General features: G+C 42.1%; 1 protein-coding gene across 4 annotated transcripts; it reads right to left on the bottom strand.

Annotated features, from left to right (window-relative positions):
• Positions 1–1,170: 1,170 nt before the first annotated feature.
• On the bottom strand, positions 1,171–19,717 carry LOC106573492 (uncharacterized). Of its 4 annotated transcripts, none has more exons than XM_014148583.2 (16): positions 19,629–19,717; positions 19,378–19,470; positions 18,993–19,272; positions 18,638–18,670; positions 18,071–18,192; positions 15,125–15,242; positions 13,542–14,976; positions 5,918–8,498; positions 5,594–5,741; positions 4,850–4,977; positions 4,711–4,746; positions 3,991–4,265; positions 3,470–3,558; positions 3,080–3,297; positions 2,934–2,982; positions 1,171–2,266 (listed from the first exon to the last, which is right to left on the bottom strand). In XM_014148583.2, the coding sequence occupies exons 3-16, from the start codon at positions 19,130–19,132 to the stop codon at positions 1,900–1,902; spliced, it is 5,739 nt and encodes a 1,912-aa protein (XP_014004058.2). In that variant the 5' UTR covers positions 19,133–19,272; positions 19,378–19,470; positions 19,629–19,717; the 3' UTR covers positions 1,171–1,899. The 4 variants fall into 4 exon arrangements, with proteins under 4 accessions (XP_014004058.2, XP_014004061.2, XP_014004060.2 ...); XM_014148586.2 differs by having other exon boundaries at positions 18,532–18,670; positions 19,629–19,716; XM_014148585.2 differs by lacking the exon at positions 18,638–18,670 and having other exon boundaries at positions 19,629–19,716.
• Positions 19,718–21,830: the final 2,113 nt, after the last annotated feature.

The following is a 21,830-nucleotide window of genomic DNA, read 5'->3' as shown; positions in this document are numbered from 1 at the left end:
AGCCTTATTCTAAAATTGATAAAAAATGTTTTTTTCTTCCTCATCAATCTACACACAATATCCCATAATGACAAAGTAAAAACTGTTTTTTAGACATTTTTGCAAAAAGACTGAAATATCACAAGTATTCAGACCCTTTACTTAGTACTTTGTTGAAGCACCTTTGGCAGCGATTACAGCCTCGAGTCGTCTTGGGTATGACGCTACAAGCTCGGCACACCTGTATTTGGGGAGTTTCTCCCATTCTTCTCTGCAAATCCTCTCAAACTCTGTTAGGTTGGATGGGGAGCGTTGCTGCACAGCTATTTTCAGGTCTCTCCAGAGATGTTTTATCGGGTTCAAGTCCGGGCTCTGGCTGGGCCACTCAAGGACATTCAAAGACGTGTCCCGAAGATGCCACCACCATGCTTCACTGTAGGAATGGTGCCAGGTTTCCTCCTGACTTGACGCTTGGAATTCAGGCCAAACAGTTATCATGTTTCTTGTTTCTCATGGTCTGAGAGTCCTTTAGGTGCCTTTTGGCAAACTCCAAGCGGGCTGTCATGTGCCTTCTACTGAGGAGTGGCTTATGTCTGGCCACTCTACCATAAAGGCCTGATTGGTGATGTGCAGCAGAGATGGTGGTCCTTCTGGAAGGTTTTTCCATCTCCACAGAGGAACTCTGGAGCTCTGTCAGAGTGACCATCGGGTTCTTAGTCACCTCCCTGACCAAGGCCATTCTCCCCCGATTGCTCAGTTTGACCAGACAGCCAGCTCTAGGAAGAGTCTTGGTGGTTCCAAACTTCTTCCATTTCAAAATGAAGGAGGCCACTGTGTTCTTGGGGACCTTCAATACTGCAGACATTTTCTGGTACCCTTCCCCAGATCTGTGCCTCTACACAATCCTGTCTAGGAGCTCTACGGACAATTCCTTCTACCTCGCGGCTTGGTTTTTGCTTTGACATGCACTGTCAACTGTGGGACCTTATATAGACAGGTGTGTGCCTTTCCAAATCATGTCCAATCAATTGAATTTACCACAAGTGGACTCCAATCAAGTTGTAGAAACATCTCAAGGATGATCAATGGAAACAGGATGCAATTTCGAGTCTCATACCAAAGGGTCTGAACACATATGTAAATAAGCTATTTCTGTCTTATTTTTAATACATTTGCAAGAATTCTGAAAACTTGTTTTCACTTTGTCATTATTTGGTATTGTGTGTAGATTGATGAGAGAAAAAAATAATTGTATCAATTTTAGAATAAGGCTGTACCTTAACAAAATGTGGAAAAAGTCAAGAGGTCTGAATACTTTCCGAATGCACTGTATGTCCAAGACATATACAGTACATCACAGATGTACAAGGCAGTTGGTGCACTCCAATCCCCTTGCATCTGCATCAAGCTATTAGATCGCTGCTTACAGCCACCGCTTTTCATCCAGCACCATTGTTTCAACCACTTCATAAGTCTCTTCTCCTTTGCAGAGGACAGAGCACTGGGTTCTGGACCTGAGATGAATCACTGTGTCCCATTTCCTTAGTGCTGGAAGTTGAAGAGACCTTAAAAGTACTGTACCTCCACTCAATTAACCAGTTCAGCAGTTCAATAGTAAGCTGGAGAAGGGGGAGTATCTTACTACTGATTGTGATTGAGAAATTCACAGTATTGTTACACAACCATCCAACAGGGTCGGTCATTGACCTATTCCCTAGATTTGAACTAATCTCCCTGTTTTTCTCTTGGATGAGGACTTTTCAGGCACAAAGTCTGCTGCATTTTGTTCAAGGCCATGCTGGTCATCTTAGCTTCAACCAAACTAAATACAGTAATAGGTGACAGGAAAAGAAAGTTGAATGTTTGCGTGAAAGAAAAGGGAAGCTGTTTTGATATGTATTCCCTTTTGTTGTTTCTACCTCATACCACAACTTTGAGTCTGTCATCTGCATTGGGTTTGGCTGTGGACTTGTTTTCTGTCTCCCCAGTCTTTCTTGGCACCTTTGGGCTGGAGGTCGGCTTTCTGGTTGTCAAGGGGCTGTTCAGTCCTTTTCTCTGTAGCTGGGGGCTGGATGAGCGCAACTTCCTGTTGAGCTGAGGGCTGGACGAGCCCAACTTCCTGCCGAGCAGGGGGCTCCGGGAGACTTTGATTTTGGGGGGCTGCTGCAGGGTGTCCATGGGCTTCAGGGTTCTCAGGCTGAGAAGCCCACAGTAGTAGTTACACTGATGCTGAGTCAGGAACTGTTCAAACACCTTAGGAGAACCATCCTCTGTAAGGCCTTGATACCTGCAATGCAGAAGTCATTTCCTCATAGTTGGATAAGATGATGTGGACCAACTGGTAAAACATTAGCACACATATATGCCTGCTTTAAATAATAGCATCAACAGAGTTGGGGAGTAGTGAACAACATGTAGTTCAACTGTAATTTAACTACATTTTGCCGTAGCTTGGTGGTAGTTTTACTGAATTCATATCTAGGTAGTGTTTTCTCTAGTTAATTACCTTTTTTCCATGTAGCGGTGTAGCTAACTACTGGAAATACACACTACCTTTTTTTTGCAAAAAGATAAGAAAATATGGGTGAAGTAAGCAATCATTTCCTTTCTTTTTCGGCATCAGACCTGCTTAATTCTCACTTGAAATGTTTATTAGGCTAAATTACACATTATGTTAACTTATGACCCCAGAGTTATCTGTTCTTGCAATTTGTAGTTTGACATTTCAGATTTACATATGATAATTTAAAAAAAGAAGTAGTGAACTACTTTTTCAAAGTAACTATAGTTAAGTAAACTCGATTTTTCTTAAGGGTAGCTGTAATGTAGCTTAACTTCTTCCAGTGTGAAGTAATTGGTAGCTTGGTAAACTATATTTTCAGAGTAGCTTCCCCAACACTGAGCCTTAATGTGTATTTCCATATGACAACCTAAATATATAATGATATACAAACCCCTTCAATTTTGTGACGATTCTAACTTTGGTGATCTTTGGTCCAACACCTGAAATTAACAAATAACATGGATCATTTTGTTGTTTGAACTGCCTTTTGTTCATCTTACTCTTTTGAGAATGACCTTGTCTGCTAGTCTTTCTTACCCTCCAGCCCAGTGACCAGTAAGTTGCCGTTTGTCCATTGGTGGATCCAATGCTGGAAGGAGCAACATTTCATTTCCACCTCTGAGGTGGCTCTGGTGATCAGCCTGCCTTTGGCATCCATCATACAGTACTTGAGGAAGATGTCCTTCAGGTCAGCCTCCACAGTGGCGTATGGGACGGAGTTGGCAGGGCGGTATATCAGATAAAGAGGGCTCACTCTGTGTAAGCACGCAGAAAAACAAAGGGAATGAATGACATAACCATACTCTGTCGTTTTTTTGTCATTGATTTACTCATACTATTGTGTATTGATAATGATCATTGATAAGTGTATTGATAATGATCAATTATAATGATACAAATTTTAATTGAAGTCATTATATTACTTACTCCAGTGAAAAGCCAAAGTTTTCAATCACCCTCGCCTCAGCAGCAAAGATTTTGCAATACTCCCGAACTGTGTTTTGGATTTTGCACTCCTGGTGAGACAAAATGCAAAGATGCATTGACTTTTGTCACATTTGTTTTCCCATATGCTTTTTCTCTACAATCTCCAATTCAATGTTAAACTAGTCAAAGCCCGTTATGCATTGGTATGCACCCTGGACTCTTTAGTTTCTTAAATCTGTACATGAATGCTGTTATTCTGTCATCCCACCAGAGGTCACCAGGGTCGTATTCATTAGGGCATACCGTAGAAAATGTTTTGCAACAGAAAACGGCAATTAACGTTTCTTGTTGGACAAGTTCAGGTAGTCCCTTCCCTCCCTGTTTCAGTCCATTTTCTTCTGTTTGGTGCCTAATGAATATGACCCAGTACAGATGACTTCCTAAGCTGCAATACCAAGTCAGAGCAATACAAAACACTACAGGAGGGCTGTCCTCATGATGTGATGTACAGTAAGACTCACCTGCTTAGTCATTTCCATGTTTCTCTCTGCAAGGTTGCTGTCCTCATTGGTCCCATAGGCAATGGGGTTTTGTACTTTGATGATGCAGTTGGTTCCAGATTCAAACACAGGGTCCAGGCCATAGATGACCTTCACTCTGCAGGCCTTGTGTGCACAGCCCTCTCCCAGGTGGGCCTCTTGTGTCATGATTCGCCCAAAGAACTTCTCCCCCCAGTATCCCGGGTCTGCTAGGCCTTTGGTGAATAGCATTGGAGTCATTTCTATCTCTTCTCCAACTGTAAAGGATGCAATATGAATGTCAGAAACTCCACAGGAGTAGTAACATTGTGTTATATCATAGCAATATGGTAGTCAACAATACAGTAAGTATAAGTTATTTAAGCAATAAAACCCGAGGAGGTGTGGTATATGGCCAATGTACCACGGCTAAGGGCTGTTCTTGGGCACGACGCAATGCAGAGTGCCTGTACACGACGCAATACTGAGTGCCTGGACACAGCCCTTAGCCGTGGTATATTGACCATATATCACAAACCCCCGAGGTGCCTTATTGCTATTATAAACTGGTTACCAACGTAGTTAGAGCAGTAAAAATACATGTTTTGTCACACCCGTGGTATACAGTCTGATATACCACGGCTGTCAGCCAATCAGCATGCAGGGCTCGAACCACCCAGTTTATAATACTGTATAAACCTCCTCAGAGCCTGTGAGGCTTACCTTCTAAATCCTCACGCAGGAAGTACTCTGAAAGTACTGCAGAAAAAGAGAAAAACAAACACAATTAGTAACTCATGGAATAAATGGTTGAAGTAATGTTGTGGGACTTGAAATATGCCATTAGGTTAACATAATTTACAGTCTACGCTGAGAAGGAAGTCAGTTGAATCAGTCCCAAATTCATTCTTGATTGTGCAGCCGTACACCCCACAATCTTGACTGGATGTCTGGACGATGGCCAGCGCTACTTGGCTCTCATCACCTCCACTGGGAAATAAAAGAAGATAAAAAGGTTGACGTGACACAAGACACACGCTCACAGCACATTCAATAATGTATTCACCTCTACAAGAGGTCACTGTGAGACTGAGACAGACAGTAGTGCTGCGTGCCATGCTTGCATGAGGGGAGATTTTGCTGACCTAGCAGCCGTTAGCACAGATTTATACTTTAAAGCCCCCTGGTGAATAGCGAAATAGTGTCTCAGTTTTCAGTGGCTGTGTCTGGCCAAAGCTTCACCTCCCTGTGTCAGTCAGGCTCAGAGCTGTGGGCTCCCTCGTCACATAAACTGGACACCTCCCAGAGTGAGAATGAGAGAATGACATGGCTGTGTGATAAATACGCTGCTAAAATTAAAGGCTGTTCATCTTCAGAACATTAGTTCTTTAAATATAGCACAGGGCCCGGATGAACTAATCAATGGGGTTATTAATGAATGCTTACAGTAATACTGTACAAAGCAACTGTTTTCAGAGGGCAGGTGTCTAATACTGTAACTGCATGATGGCTTTGATCAGAGTGAATATAAATGCCATGTCACCGCTAGATTGTATTGCAAGCAGTTACTGTAAACTCTGGGATGGGAGATGCCCTAGGGATTTACCTTTTTTTCACCTCAACTATCTCTTCCTCGTCCCTGTACCACTTGATGGAGGAGTCACTGAGCACGTTGAAGAACTGGCACCAGAGTTTCAAGTGTCCTGAGGCATCTGGGAAGGGCTCTCCCCTGATTTTACGGATAACCTGAGGAGCTGGGTGGGGGGACACCAAGGTAAAGATATACTGTACATGATTTCCTCTAATGTTTCTACTTCATTCAGTGGCAGCTTCCTGATCAGCTCCTCCTGATAGGAGACACCAACACCAAGAGATGGACATTGAAACAATATTGGATTAATCTCATACATTTCCTATTTTATTGTTTTACCTTTGAAGGGGTTCAGCTTCTCCTTCTCAGGAGGTTTGACCTCAGTCTTTGGGCTCTCTGGCTCCTCTGTGTTGGTCTCCACAACTTTAGGCACCTCCAGAGTTGCCTTCCTACGGCTCAGCAGAGGGGAGCGTCTCTCCAGCGGTGGGGTCTGTGAGCCTGCTGGGGCCTGCAGGAACGCTGCCCTGCGAGCCTGACTGGGTGACAAATATGGAGCCGCCTCCTTGACCTGGGTGTCCAGTGGGCTACCACCCACACCCAGCGCCACCACTACCCCTTCTCCCTCCCTGGGGATGAAGATCTTGCGGCGAGCTCCAGACGCCAGCTCCTCAGCCGTGGCAGAGCGGATGAGGGTCAGACTGTCCCTTCTTTTCATCTTGGGGCTGCTCTCACAAGACAGGGAGGACGTTGGGGTGTCTCCACCACTCTGCTCCAATCCTGCCTTCTCACTGTTAGCAGGGTCATCCACAGTAATGGCAGGGGGAGTCCTGGACATAAACCTGCGAAGAGTACTGGGACTCCTGGGGGGTGTTGGGGGTTTGACAGCAAGCCTCTCAATAGGGTTTCTTTCTCTTGGTTCATCGCCAATGATGTAAGACTCTATCCTTGACTCTTTGAGTGGTTTTAACTTATCAGTTTCAGTAATACTGATGTCCTCAGCTTTTTGGATTGTTGTTTCTTCTGTTGGCATTAAGGTTTTATATGACACAGAGGGGGTGTTGTCTATCGCGCTACGTTCCTTTGTTTCTATAGTCTGTTTTTGTGGAATACAATGGGGTTTGTCAGACTCAGGGGTAGAAGAATTTTCTAAATCACTCTTGACCCCCCTGAGCATAGCCGCCAAGGATTCTGATTCTTTACTCTCATTTTTAAGAAGCTCTTTGCTTTCAAAAGGGCTATCCTCGCAGATTACAGAAATAGGAGGGACCACAAACAGAGGCACTTTGGGTACTTCCTCTGGCGTTCCTGTATCTAAGACGAGGGGCTTAACTTGTGGATGCTCATGGTCTAGTTCACTATCATCAGTATATGAAACATTTATTTTAGGAATTAACTTAGTATCCGTCTTTGTGAGGCATTCACTATTAGTTGGTTGCTCTGCCATAGGCGTTTTTGCCTCTTCAACTGGTGTAACTTCCTGCACTTCCTCCATTGGTTCGATGATAATATTATTCTGCTTACTTTCTTGAGTGGGTGTCACATCAATTGTCACTGGGGTAAAAGCTGCACTTTTTTCTGTGATCATTATGTCTAAAACTTCGTTTGCATCATCCTTTTGGAAAATGGCTGACTCTGATGTAGGTTCATTGGGTGTAATAGGTATTAATGGCTGTGTAGGCTCTTTGACTTCTGGTTCCGTAATCTCTATATTTGGTATAATCATTGGCTCTTCATTTGTCTGTTGTTCTGTCACAATCATTTTGATTTCTGGGATTTTAAGAGCAGAATCTACAATTCTAATCTCTGTTACATTTCCAGAATATCCACCCAGATGAGTGGCATTAGCCTTTCGACTGGTAACTGATGCTGCCACTGGTTGCTCAGCGGACACAATGGCAGAGCCTCTCACAGGCTGTGTCTCTGAGTGGCTCTTAGATTCACCCAGCATTTCTACCTTTATCTCAGTCACAATTTCTTCCATTTCATCCCGTCTCTCCATAGTGAGGGTTGGCACCTCATGTCTCTGTAATCTCACATTCTGGTTGCCAAATGGACAGTCCACTAAACTTTTCTCCAAAGCAGGAGCACATTCCACTTTTAAGGCACTTTCAACGCTTTTCTCTAAAGCTAAGGTAGATTTCCCTTTTGTGTTGAGATCATGGTCCTCTATGCTCTCCCCTGCCACAGGAGGGTATTCATCTGGTATTTTTAGATCTCTATTCTTTAAACTCTTTTGCAGCAAAGTGGGAGAAGATTCCTCCAATCTTTTGAAATGTATCTCCTCCTCTTTGTTATGTATTTTCTCTTTACTCTCCTCTAAAACCGGGATGCATTCTATGTGTGCTTTTGAAGAAATTGTCTCTACATTCTCTTGCAAAGTATCAATATACTTGTCTTGGGATTTAGAATCGTGTGTATTAACTTTATCATCCAAAGTAAGAGTCTGCTGCTCTTGTGTTTTAAAATTGTATGTTTCAATTCTCTCTTCTATAGCAGGTGTTTTGATATAAAATATCCCTGCACTCACATTTAAAGAGGGATATGGTTGATTCTCTGCTTTGACATCACCTTTCTCTCCTTGATTCTTATAGACACTTTCAATGCCCTTCTCATCCACATGCATTTCCTTCTCTTTTTCACTTTCGATGAGGCACTGGCTGACTGTGGGTAGGACATTATTGTTAGGAGCACTCCCACTGTCATCCATACTAGTGAGATTTGACATGTGGGGACCTGCTCCACTGCTGGCGTCTGGGTTCCGTGTAGAGTCAGATATACCCTGTTTGTGTAAATCTTCAGTTTTATCATTTAGTCTTGTCACCTGATCAGTCCCGGATGAAAACACTTGGATGTTTATCTCATGTGGGGCTGAGACAACCGTGTGGGGGACTGAGTCTGCCTGGGTCTGATCCTCGGCAGCCTTGAGGCAAAAACAAACACAGCTGTTTAGTACCACATAACATCAACACTCACATGGTATTTTGAAAGCCCTGAACAACACCATAATTAATAACAACACCATGATAACTACCATGTTAGGATTTACCTTAGTGGTAGCCGATATAATCATATTATCTTGTGACTATGAATCTTTATCGATACTTAGCTTTGGAGAAGTATCACAAACCAATAATGATTATCTACAAAGAAAAAGGGTTTTAAATCATTGACAAACTATTTGTTATGGCCAACCACATGACCAAGGCCAGTATGTTCACCTTTGACTTTTGAACACTTAGTGCTTATTTTAGACTGAGGAAAGTTGTTTCCCATAATAAATCAGTTTTAAAGAATGACCAGAAATAGAATATAATTCCAGAATATTTAAAGATCCATATCAGAGTTTGGTAACACTTTATTTGGATAGATGGTTTGTAGATGTTCCGTAGATATTCAATAACTGTCATCAACATTTCAACGATCTACTATCCCTAGCCCTAACCCTAACCTTAACCCTTACCATATCACTTAGTCTAAACCTAACCCTTACTGTAACCTTAGCAAGCAGATTCTTATCAACAAATAGTCTGTTGATAGTAGGACCATCTGAAGATAAAATAAAGTATATGGGAATATCCAAATAAAGTGTCACCCAGAGTTTTCAACATACGTGAACTGTATAACCTTTGTGAATATGTTAAATCGGCAAACGTGTACATAATGTTTGTGTGACCACGCACAATTTCAATTTTTTTTAAGGACCTGTCAGTTTTCATGAACTCTCACTTACCCATATCGAACAGGCTCAAGGTTAATTGAAACCAAGTGTTGGAAAATGTCAAGTGTTTAAAAACGGACAGCTTTATCTGCACCAGATAAGGTAAACGGTTCCTCATTTTTTTCCACACAAGGAAAAAACCTGTAACCAAATACTGCTACTGTATTACATATGGCAGTCTAATAAGGGAAATAATCATATGATCTGATGATGCAATGAATGAAGCAATAAATTAAACCATTCTATCGTTTATTTTATTTCATGCTTTTCTATTTTGCAGTAATGTATTTAAAGGGGGATCATGTGTTGGGATAATTCAGGTGTTTTCTTGTCAGGTACAGTAGGTTAAAGGATGCTGAAAATGGACCTGTTGTGTTGAAGTTGGGGATTTCCCCAGTCCTTTAACAGGTGTGTTGTTTGTACAGTGACCTGAATGAATGAGTGCCTATCTGTTGGCAAGGGAATATCATTCCACCTCAAGTCACCAATGCTCAAAGTCATTTGCCGTTGCTGAGCACAAGCTTAGAAAATGTAATTGTCTTTGGGGAATTAGGGACAACACGTCACTTTAACATAAAAGTCATCAATTATATTTGTATCAACATTTCTTCTGTTTTGAAAAACGGAGCCTTTAAAAAGTAACATTGCCTGTGGCAAAAGCAATTTCCATGTTAATTAAAACAATCAGATGCAGAAATGTTTTATTCTAATGCAATATTTTTCCTGGATTACAGGTTTGTTTGAAGAGCAGTATGTAGTATAAATATCTGAATAATAACGTGTATCATTTTGAGGAATCTATCTACAACTTCCCCTGGCTTTTTTCTCAGGTCATTCATTTTCTTATGTCACGTCAAACAGACACGCACAGTTCCATGACATGTTAGAACAGGAGAGTCCAAGTTGTGTTTAATGAAGAGGAACTGGTGTCACGTTCAGTCTAAAAAATGTTACTCTAGCCCGAACAAGGCCTCTTCAACAGAATTTTCACGCTTGTGCACAAACAAAGTTCTGTCGATTGTTATGAGTTCCTCCAATTGATTTGCCACAACTTCTAACATTAACTGGCCACAACAGAAAAGGGGAGTTGCAGTTCCACATTATAGAGGAACATATCCACAAAACCATTGTTTGTGTGAAGAGTGGAGAGCAGCCGCCCTTTCTGCATGTTCTAATGTTCTAATCCAATATAAACACAATGGGCAGCAGACCTCGAAGCTAATTGGAATTAGCACCGTAGGGGACTAATATGCCATGTGTCACACTGGCATTGAGAAAGATGTTGATTCTAGTTATATTGCAATCTGTCAGATTGCATTTCAACAGGAAGGGAAGTAAAGCCATTAAACAGAACCATATCAGTTGCCAGTGAAGTTAATCTATGATGTGTCATATAGTAGCATTGTGTATGGTATAACATTACATTGAACAACATCAGTAAGTTGTGGGCAGGACTACAATCAAACAACCATTACATATACAGTACCAGTCAAAAGTTTGAACACACCTACTCATTCAATGGTATTTGTTTATGTTTTACTATTTTCTACATTGTAGAATAATAGTGAAGAAATCAACACATATGGAATCCTGTAGTAACCAGAAAAGTGTTAAAAAAAATCAAAATATATTTTATATTTGAGGTTCTTCAAAGTAGCCATCCTTTGCCTTGATGACAGATTTGCACACTCTTGCATTCTCTCAACCAGCTCCATGAGGTAGTCACCTGGAATGCATTTCAATTAACAGGTGTTGTCACGCCCTGACCATAGAGAGCCCTTGGTTCTCTATGGTATAGTAGGTCAGGGCGTGACTGGGGGTGTTCTATGTTGTTTATTTCTATGTTGGTGTGCTTGGTATGGTTCCCAATCAGAGGCAGCTGATTGGGGATCATATTTAGGCAGCCATTTCCCCACTGTGTTTTGTGGGATCTTGTTTTTGTGTAGGTGCCTGTTTGCACTTCACTGTCTTCACGGTTCGTTTGATTCATTTATTGTTTTTTTTTGTATTTTGCTGAAGTTTCACGTTATAATAAAGATGTGGAACGCTACTCACTGGTCCAATCACTGGCCTTGGTCCAATCATTACAACGATCGTGACAGAAGATCCCACTACAACAGGACCAAGCAGCGTGCCCAGGAGGAGAGTGTATCCTGGATTTGGGAGGAGATCCTGGATGGGAAGGGATCCTGGACTTGGGAGGAAATCCTGGCAGGACAGGATCGCCTTCCTTGGCAGGAGCGGCAGACGGAAGGTTATGATGGAGGACAGCGACCGCGCCGTGGTTCACGGCCACATAGAAAGCCCAAAAAACAGACCGAAAATATATTTTTTTGGGGGGGGGGGGCACAATGGGTGGTCGGCGGAGCCGTGGAGTGAACCAGAGCCAGTCTGGGAGAAGAGGGAGAAACCTGGAGGAGAGTGAACGGAGAGAATCAGATACCATCAGTGAGTTAAGGGACAATTTGGAGGAGAGAGAAATGAGAGAGTTATTGAATTGGTGGAGGATGCACAACATTTGCCCTAAGGAGCGTGTTATCGGTTTAATGCCACCTGAGTCAGCTCTCCGTACTCGTCCTGAGGAGCGTGCTATCAGTCTGGTGAAAGTTGTGCCGGCTCCACGCACCAGGTCTCCAGTACGCCTTCCCAGCCCTGTACGTCCTGTGCTAGCTCTCCACACTCGCCTTGAGGAGCGTGTCATTTGTCCGGTGCCATGTGTGCCGGTTTTACGCACCAGGTCTCCAGTGCGCCTCCACAGCCCAGTACGTCCTGTGCCAGCTCCTCCTAAATATAGCAGTCCTAGCCTATAGAAAGCTGATGGGATCCTCGTCTTTTTATTAGTGCTCATCACTCTGTTTTCTTGCGTAATTGCATAGCCTATAGAAATGTTGCGCAACATGAGCTCATGGGCCCTCATGAAGAGTTTGTTTAGATTTTCAAATGCATTTGCATTGATGTTAGAGTGATTAGAGGGGCAATAGAGTGCTGAGTGCCAGGCAGTTAGCAAGTTTGGTAGCATCAGAGCTTGGAGAAGCCTAATTACCGTGACAAACGGTAATGTGGAATTTGACTGCCTTCATGACTTGTAACCGCCGGTGTGGCGGTAAAATGGTGACCGCAACAGCCCTAGTTGGACCACAGAGTGAAGGAAAAGCAACCAACAAGTGCTCAGCATATGTGGGAACTCCTTCAAGACTGTTGGAAAAGCATTCCAGGTGACTACCTCATGAAGCTGGTTGAGAGAATGCCAAGAGTGTGCAAAGCTGTCATTAAGGCAAAGGGTGGCTACTTTGAAGAATCTCAAATATGAAATATATTTTTTCAGTTACTACATAGTTTGATGTCTTCACTATTATTCTACAATGTAGAAAATAGTCAAAATAAAGAAAAACCCTTGAATAAGTAGGTGTTTCCAAACTTTTCACTTAGTATTTTATTTAAATTTTTTGGGGGGTAGTTCAGCTTTAATATTGTGGATAGATAATTATATTATCCAGCAGAGTTAATTGTTCAAATATAATGCTATTTCATGGTCACAACATAATGGTAGGGTACGCCTATCTTAATGTCTTCAGTACATGCAAATGGGTGCTAATACAACCCTAAGAGTTTGACAGTGAGATAGATGTAGAGTTTTGTCATTACCATCAAAGCACAATGAAAACAGTGCACAGAGAATTACAGAATGTTTTTCATTTCAATTTCTAGGAGTTTTTGTAAATACAAATTTTTTCAGCTTATCCAATCTCCCTGAGAATTATTTGTATTAGTCAACACCAGACTGCCCCAAATGGTCTCATTCTTTTATACAAGTTGGGCAGTTTCCCCCACTACATTGCTCGAGGTGTTGCTCTCGAGTGATACTGATGCACTGAAACCCACACTCTCAAGAGTCTAGATAGTCTGACAGAGCCTGGCTGACACACTTTCCCCCATGTTGCTGATAGTTTCTTTAATGGACTAGTGTGTTCTGTCTGTTTTAGACAGTACAGTGGCTACGAACAGACAACTAACAAACTACTAGTCTCTGTTATGATTAATCTGCATTCAGCATGTTTTTTGGACTTTCTCAAGCTATTTGCTGTGGCCTAATCATATGTACAATTTTAGCTGTTGGCCTGGAGTGGTTAGACTCAAGTCTTGTTACACAAATGTACAATCTATAAATAGCCTTTAAGTGGCTCCCTACTGCAGTGTGCGACTGAGCGGTCAATGTAATCTTAGAAGCAACAAGGCACAACTTACCTCACTGAGGGCTGGAGGGCCAGACATGGGCACTGTCTCTGTAGTGTTGCTGATCACCTCCAGACATACATCCATGGCCCTCTGCTCAACATGCTCCAGTGAATCAGGCACACTCTCTGGTGCTCTTTTGGAAGCTGAAGGGGGTTCTTCTGGGTGTGAAATAGTAATTCCACACTTGTGTTCATCTGGGTACAACCGCTCCAATGAATCTGGCTGCTGGTGTGGTAACAGAGTTATCGGGGCTTCCTGTGGCCCATCTACCACCATGGGTACTGTCTCCTCTGTGGGGTTTTTATACACCTCTGGTTGACCATCTTGCTCTTGTGGATGTCGATGGGGAAGGCTAGGGTATGGCTGTGTTGGGGCTACTGGATAACCGCTCTCGCTCTCCTGACCTTTCACATGATGATCATGAGAAGCATGATCCTTCTTGCTCTTACCAAAGAAAAAGTATTTGACTGAGTGGAACACATTGGAAAGAGTTTCCTGCATGTGGTGGTGATCGTGATGATCTCCCTCCTTGTGGGCATGCGTCTTAGCCACCATTTTGACTTCTGAGGCTGTGTTGCTATGTGCTGTTGTCCTATGCAACTGTTCTGCCTCTCTTGCTCTTTCTTTTTCTCTCTCAATTGACAGTTCTCCCCCTCTCATTTTCTCTCTTTCCTGTTCTCCAAGCATCCTCTCTCTGTCCGCCCCCTCTCTGTCCTCCCTCTCTCTCCCCTTCTCCTCTCTCACATCTGTTTTAGGATCAGCAGCAGTAGTATCCATTGTCTCCGCTGCCAATGTTTCCTCCACTTGGGCAGGGATCTTTTCTTCAGCAGTCTGTGAATAAAGGGTATCTGCCAGAAATTGAGACAAACTTATCCCTCCATCATATGAATTTTCTCCGGTGCCCGGTCCTGTATGATTACTGCTCGGTCCTGTATGACTACTGCTGATAACACCAGAATCTACACCATTTGAGATCTTTATTTTCTTTTTGGGTTCTCTGGTTTCTCTGTTGGGAATGTTGCTCACATTCTCTGTAGGTTTTACTGGAGCCGGTTCACTGACTTTAGCACTGACCCCATTAGGTTCTTCAACAGCAGGTACTAGCTGCTCCACAGCCGCTGCCCCCTGGCTGACTGTGATCTCCTCCCCATCTGGTGGTGAGGAAGGGACGCTTGAGGCCCGGCGTTTCCTCTGAGAGGGGATCGGGCTGCTTCGGAGAGGTTGCTGTTCCCGAGACTCCTTCTGGACGTTCTCCTTGCCCCTTTTCCTGCTCTCCTCCAACTCCCTCTTCTTGTTCTCTGCCTTCTGTTTCAGCTTGGCAAAGAACCTCTGGTGGATCTTGTACTCGCTCATGGTGCCTACCTCCAGAACCCCAGAGCAGGAGACAATGCCTTTGCTGTTCCTGGCTGAAGCCTGATAGATGGCTGCATCATCCACTGTGCAGCTGCAAAAAGAGAGACTCAAATAATTTAGGGAACAGTGCAGCCATCATTGTGCACAAATACAAATATAAAATCCAAATAGTAATTGTTGAATTATCTGGTGTAAATGGTAAATGGTTTCGGGTATATGGTTTTCTCTGCCTTACTTACTTGTAAATATGGAGTGTGTGAGTTTTACCATTGCAGCCAATTTTATATTTTGGGAGACCACAGTATCGGTCCAACTCCATGTCGTCTCGGTACCACGTCAGTTCTGGGGCTGGGTTACCTATGGACATCACATGGAGATGGTACATCACAGACATACAGTATAATATAATGACTTGGTTTAATACTAAAATAAATCTATTTTTGAAAAGATATTGATAGTTTCATGTTTATCTCTCATAAAGAGTATGCCCTCATTATCCTCATTTTTTTAATTTACAAGTTACCCTTGAGATTTGCATACAGTAGCCACTAATCATAAAAAAATCAACAAATTTTGAAAGGAAATTGTATCAAGAACAAAGGCATGTTTCAGACTGTTGCATCATAGCAGTACGCAAGGCCACACATTTTACTGCTGTGGTTGAAAAGCAGCCAACCCAAGTGCCAGAGGGAAGGCAACAGCAAAACCTGCTTAGATTTTCAAACCTATTTTTGTCTTGATTCTCTGCACCAACATTATGCCATTGCATCATTTAGACCCAGCTGCCTTTATTTTTTAACAGCTTTTTTTTTCTTCTTTTCACGTTATTGAATACGCTTTAAAATACTTGTAAAGAACAGGAAGGCCTGCACACTGTTTATGCTCCCAATTTACTGCTTTATTGACTACGCTTCGGTCCCAAACGGACTGAGTGCTCACATCCCAAAATATACACATTTCACCTCACATGACCATTACGCACATGCAATGGTGGGTGAGCAAACAATTCAATTCACTTTTGCGCAATGTCAATCTTAATTATTCACAGAGGTATATATGGTCATATTGGATTATATACATACAAATAAATGTGTCCAAGTTAAAGCCTAGGCAACAGTAAAAAAAAAGAGATTACATTGTAATACCCATCCATACGACCATTACTCGCAGGACGCGTGGTGGCCATAGTTATAACTACAGTGACCTACACTACATGACCAAAAGTATGTGGACATCTGCTTGTCGAACATCTCATTCCAAAATCATGGGCATTAAGTTGGAGTTGGTCCCCCCTTTGCTGCTATAACAGCCTCCACTCTTCTGGAAGGCTTTCCATTAGATGTTGGGACATTGCTGTGGGGACTTGCTTTCATTCAGCCACAAGAGCATTAGTGAGTTTGGGCCATGATGTTGGTTGATTAGGCCTGGCTTGCAGTCGGCGTTCCAATTCATCCCAAAGGTGTTTGATGGGGTTAAGGTCAGGGCTCTGTGCAGGCCAGTCAAATTCTTCCACACCAATCTCTACAAACCATTTCTGTATGGACCCCGCTTTGTGCACGGGGGCATTGTAATGCTGAAACAGGAAAGGAACTTCCCCAAACTGTTGCCACAAAGTTGGAAGCACAGAATCGTCTAGAATGTCATCGTATGCTGTAGTGTTAAGATTTCCCTTCACTTGAACTAAGGAGCCTAGCCTGAACCATGAAAAACAGCCCCAGACCATTATTCCTCCTCCAACAAACTTTACAGTTGGCACTATGCATTGGGGCAGGTAGCGTTCTCCTGACGTCCACCAAACCCGGATTCGTCAGTTGGACTGGCAGATGGTGAAGGGTGATTCATCACTCCAGAGAACGTGTTTCCATTGCTCCAGAGTCCAATGGAGGTGAGCTTTACACCACTCCAGCCGAAGCTTGGCGTTGCGCATGATAATCTTAGGCTTGTGTGCCACGGTGCTACGTTGAAAGTCACTGAGCTAAGGCCATTCTACTGCCAATGTTTGTCTATGGAGATTGCATGGCGGTGTTCTTGATTTTATACATCTGTCAGCAACAGGTGTGGCTGAAATAGCCGAATCCACTAATTTGAAGGGGTGTCCACATACTTGTGTATATATAGTGTATTTTAAAAACAACTTGTGTACCTCTAATAATGTAAATGAGATGGGCACATGTAGTAGTTACAAAAAATCTAATATGTGTACCAAGTGGAGACCTGGATGGCAGGACTAATTAACGTGAGATATTCCTGTAAGAAATGGTCTGATATCAAACTCTTGGTTCAGACCTTTAGGAAACATGGTGGACAAATTGTGAATCCAATACAATTCTCTTCTCAGTAATAGATTATCAGTATCTCCCCCCTCCTAGGAGTCTTAACATGTTCGATACCAACGTATCTCAGAGAGCTGATGTTGTGACGAGCTGCCATGAAATGCGCAGCCATAGGCGTTTCTCTGATCAAGAGTCCTGATATTACTCCTGTGTTCTGCAATCCTTGTTTTCAGAGCTCATTTCATTTTTTCCTACATAGCATAGACCACAAATAAATTTGACCAGGTATACCATATTTTTTATGGAACACGTAATGATGCCCGTAATCTTAATGGCCTTGACCGTGATAGGGTGATTGAACTTTTGCATTTGTTCGTAAAGTTACACGGCTGCATCTGTAATTATCGTTTGGCACATTGTCTAGGAAGGTGCTACGCAGCATCGGTGGAAGATCAGACCTCACCACCATTTGACTGGTGTTGGGGGCGCGTCTGAAGACTACCCGTGGGGGTTATTTAAACGTCTTTTCCAGTTGTGGATCAGTGCTCAAGATGGGCCATTGTTTTTTAATGATGTGGTCGAACTGTTTGCCAAGTGGGGAGTATTGAAGGAAGCATTGAACTCGTTGGTCAGGGGGTTTGGGGTGTATAAGCATTCATAAGCAGTCATAAGCATTTTGAAGTAACTTGTCTCTTTGCATTGTCTTCTGCAAGAAGAACAAAAGTCAACATTTCTCATCATTTATCGCCATTCTCACTTCATGTTTGCATCGCTGTTTAGAAGTTGGTTTCTTTCTCTGCTTTTAGTTTCAAACTAACCACAGAATGACTAATACATAATACCAAATCCTCAACTCAGAACTATCTAATGCATTCCAACACACATACACAACTCTGAAGGAGGTAGGCGTACCTGTAACCACACATGTCAACTTCACATTACAGTTCTCTGACACAGCCTTGGATTTAACGGTGGTCTCAAATACAGGCTGGGTGTCCTCAGTCAGCTGAGCCATCACACCAAACAATGTACTCCTGGAGAGAGAAAGGGTGCTTTAGCTTGAGTGTATGTTCTTCAGGGCATGTGCTAAAGTACTTTCCAATGAGAAGACCAATATTTCAAGGATCTTTTATCCCACCTTTATTCTGTACATTGTTTATTCCAGGCAGGGGAAGAAGGCAGTTACTAATCATTACTGATTGTGAAGGGAGATTGAGATTGCTCTCTCAAACATTAAACATTTCTCAGCAGTTGAAAAAGTGACATGGTAAAAGTACTTACAAAGTTATATTTTCAACAATGTCATATCAATGAAATTGTATATCAACGTCAATGTTCAATAACATCAAAGTCAATATAACAGGTTCACTTACAGCAGTGTTAAAAACAGGTGTAGATTTGCTCTTTCACTCTTGGGGGTAAACCGGGACGTGTGGTTAAGATGTTAGTTGGAATAGGTGTTGTAAAAGTATGCATTACCTCGATGACCTGGATTGAGAATACCTTGAGTAGCTATTCAGAGAGAAGGCAAATAAAGGCAGCCCATCAGACATATTGGTGGTTTTGTGTCTTAGATTCTCTTACATGGGACTCAGTTGTATTTATAAAGTAGGCTACAAAAGAGATTCTTACTGGTATTCTAAGAGTTGTGCTTTTCTTAAGAATGCTGAAATCCTGTTACTTGGTTATTACTTGCCATGTAGCATATTGGACTTTAGGAAACAATCCACAGATATGTTGAGATGGCTGAAATATCTAAGGAATGTGTGTGGTGGACAAAGTCGCACTGAAACTCCAAGCGTCACACTGAAACAAGTAAGAAGAGGTGATCTACCTGTTTTCAGGCCTAACATTGGAGAGGTAGTTGCTGCTCTCCAAGCGGCCATTCGAAGAGCTGACCTCCTCCTCATTGTAGCTGCCGCCGGACCTCCCATTGCCAGAGTAAGAGCGGGTCATTGGTCTTCTGGAAGTCATTGTCCACTCAACAGATATTCCCACAAATATAAAGGAAATGTGTCTACTACAGCAGACTGCTCCTTGAGTAAAAAATGCTCAGCTTGTCATGGATCAAAGCCCCAGTTTCAAGTTGCAGTGTCTTACCGGTGTAAGAGTAGCTGGAAAAGAAAGGAGAAAACAGCTGTGAATACTGTTAAATGTTGGTCTAGGTTAGTCTGGGAAACCATTCACTCATTCGAATAGATCCTCGAAGAAAATATTACCTGTATGCACCTTTCTCAAGCAACGCAACAATTATCAAAACTCCAAAGTAATTCAGACAGTGGCAACTGCTTTCCTTTGACCAAGCTAAGCAGCTGCAATGAAAAAGGTATAAATATGAACCGTTATCAGGCTCTACAAGGTTTATTAGGGGTCAAACTGAACCCTTAGACATTATTTTAGAATTTAGAGGTTAACATTGAACTCAAACACTTCTTGGTTGAAACAAAAGTTGATGATTTTGTGAACTTACCATTGATAGGCTTTTCAGAGTCCCAGAGGCAAAGCTCTGACTGCAATTGTCAATCATACACATGCTTGTGGTGCCAGCGGGACCCTATTTATAGCAGGCCTACAAATAGGTGCAAGTGCACATCACATTTTCCGAAACCAGCCTTCAGACATGTATTCAACAAGAGAAGGCTATTTTGCTCTGAGAACAAATCAATGTTCTCCAAATTTGAAAATAATATTTAAAATAGAAATACTAAGAGAAAACAGATCATTATACACTACCATAGTTGGCCAAGAAAGGTCATGTCAAAAACACAACCTCTTAACATGTTGACAGCAGGGAGTATAGACTCACATCTAGGTGGGACACTGTGTTGGTGAAAGACTTATTGCAAAACACTGATATGTCATGTGTCCAGAGATACTTGGGGATTTATTTCATGAAGTAGATGATGACGACCTAAGCATACTTGGTTCTTACCCAGGACAGCCCTCTCCCTTGATACTGCCTGCCCCTCAAGAGTTCTTCCAAAACACCCTTGAGAATAAATTCAGCCATCTGATCACATTGCTTCATTTTCCAAACATATGATTGCCTGCTTAGGTTACACAGTAAGGTCACAGAGGACTACCAGCAAAGTGGGGTATTACATAAAATAAATTAACTGTATTGCTGTTGAATTCCAAATCTAAACTAATGAGCACAAGAGTTGTAGTTTCATAACATTAAAATACGTTTATTTTAAGACTAAAAGCAACAGGCCTATCTATTTTTTATTATAAACTGGGTGTTTCGAGACCTGAATGCTAATTGGCTGACAGGCGTGGTATATCAGAACATATAGCACGGGTATGACAAAACATTTATTTTTTACTGCTGTAATTACATTGGTAACCAGTTTATAATAGCAATAAGGAACCTCAGGGATTTTGATATATGGCCAATATACTGTACCACGGCTAAGGGCTGTATCTAGGCACTCCGCGCTGCGTTGTGCATAAGAACAGCCCTTAGTCGTGGTATATTGGCCATATACCACACCCCCTCGGGCCTTATTGCTTAAATATACACTCCATATATGACGAACAAAATCCTTCTTAAGTGCTTCAGAAGCAATGTTGGGTAGGTTAGGCTACTTTCTAAATGTTTTCTTTTACATTTACTAGTTAACTGAACAAAATTGTAATCATTAATGTATCTTTGGGATTACCCAATCTCAGCAATGTAATCTGATTACTTTTACATTACTTTCCTCTTAAGTGGCATTAGAAGAAGACAAAAACAATCCAGCAAACACATTTGGTGTGTTATCATAGTGGTCTCTGACTTGTGGTCAGACTCGCTCAGGTGGAGAAAACTTAAACTTGCTATTTTTTTCAATGCTGTGTCACGCCCTGGCCATAGAGAGGTTTTTGTTCTCTATTTTGGTTAGGCCAGGGTGTGACTAGGGTGGGCATTCTATGTTCCGTTTTCTATGTTTTGTGTATTTCTTTGTTTTGGCCGGGTATGGCTCTCAATCAGGGACAGCTGTCTATCGTTGTCTCTGATTGGGAGCCATACTTAGGTAGCCTTTTCCCACAGGGTTTTTGTGGGTGGTTGTTTTCTGTCTTGTGTTTTTCACCTGACAGAGCTGTTGCGCTTTGTTCTACTTTGTTTTTGATTCAGTGTTCAGAACTAATAAACATGATGAACACGTACCACGCTGCACCTTGGTCCTCCTTGTAACAACTGTTACAGCTGATTTGAATGTCATTGAGAAAACAGAAAGGTGTCATAGTGTATTTCTTCGCAAACATCCTTTCTGAAATTAAAAGCAATCCAATAAATAATCATCTAGTTTTTTAAAAGTACAGTGTTTGTAATCCGATTTCAATATTTTAGCTGGTAATTTAACTGATTATTACAGTTAGTTTTTTGTAATCAATTTACCCTGTTCAGAAGTGAGCAGGTTGGTGAGAGCATTGTTGACAGTGTTGAGAGGACTGAGTTATAAAAGAGAGAGACATCTGAAGAAACTCAAAAAAGACATTAACATTAACTGTACTTTTTGTGATGAGCATCCAGAAACAGTTTGGGATTTATTTTGGCATTGTCTACAGGTAAAAAATATTATGGCAAGATATTTGTATATTTATTGCTGTCACGTCCTGACCGTAGTAAGATGTCATTTTCTATAGTAGAGTGGTCAGGGCATGACAGGGGGTGTTTTGGGTGGTTTGT

The sequence above is a fragment of the Salmo salar genome, chromosome ssa16 (genome assembly GCF_905237065.1).
Source record: "Salmo salar chromosome ssa16, Ssal_v3.1, whole genome shotgun sequence".
Lineage (NCBI taxonomy): Eukaryota > Metazoa > Chordata > Actinopteri > Salmoniformes > Salmonidae > Salmo > Salmo salar.
The sequence above is the reverse complement of the archived record's forward strand: the minus strand, read 5'-3'. Positions and strand labels throughout refer to the sequence as shown.

Coding starts and splice junctions, on each gene's coding strand:
- LOC106573492 (XM_014148583.2), bottom strand. CDS start 19,132: ATGACTTCCAGAAGACCAATGACCCGCTCTTACTCTGGCAATGGGAGG. Junction 5,742..5,917: donor GAAGCTGAACCCCTTCAAAG/GTAAAACAATAA, acceptor CCCCCCACCCAG/CTCCTCAGGTTATCCGTAAA. Junction 4,747..4,849: donor CTTCCTTCTCAGCGTAGACT/GTAAATTATGTT, acceptor CTTTTTCTGCAG/TACTTTCAGAGTACTTCCTG.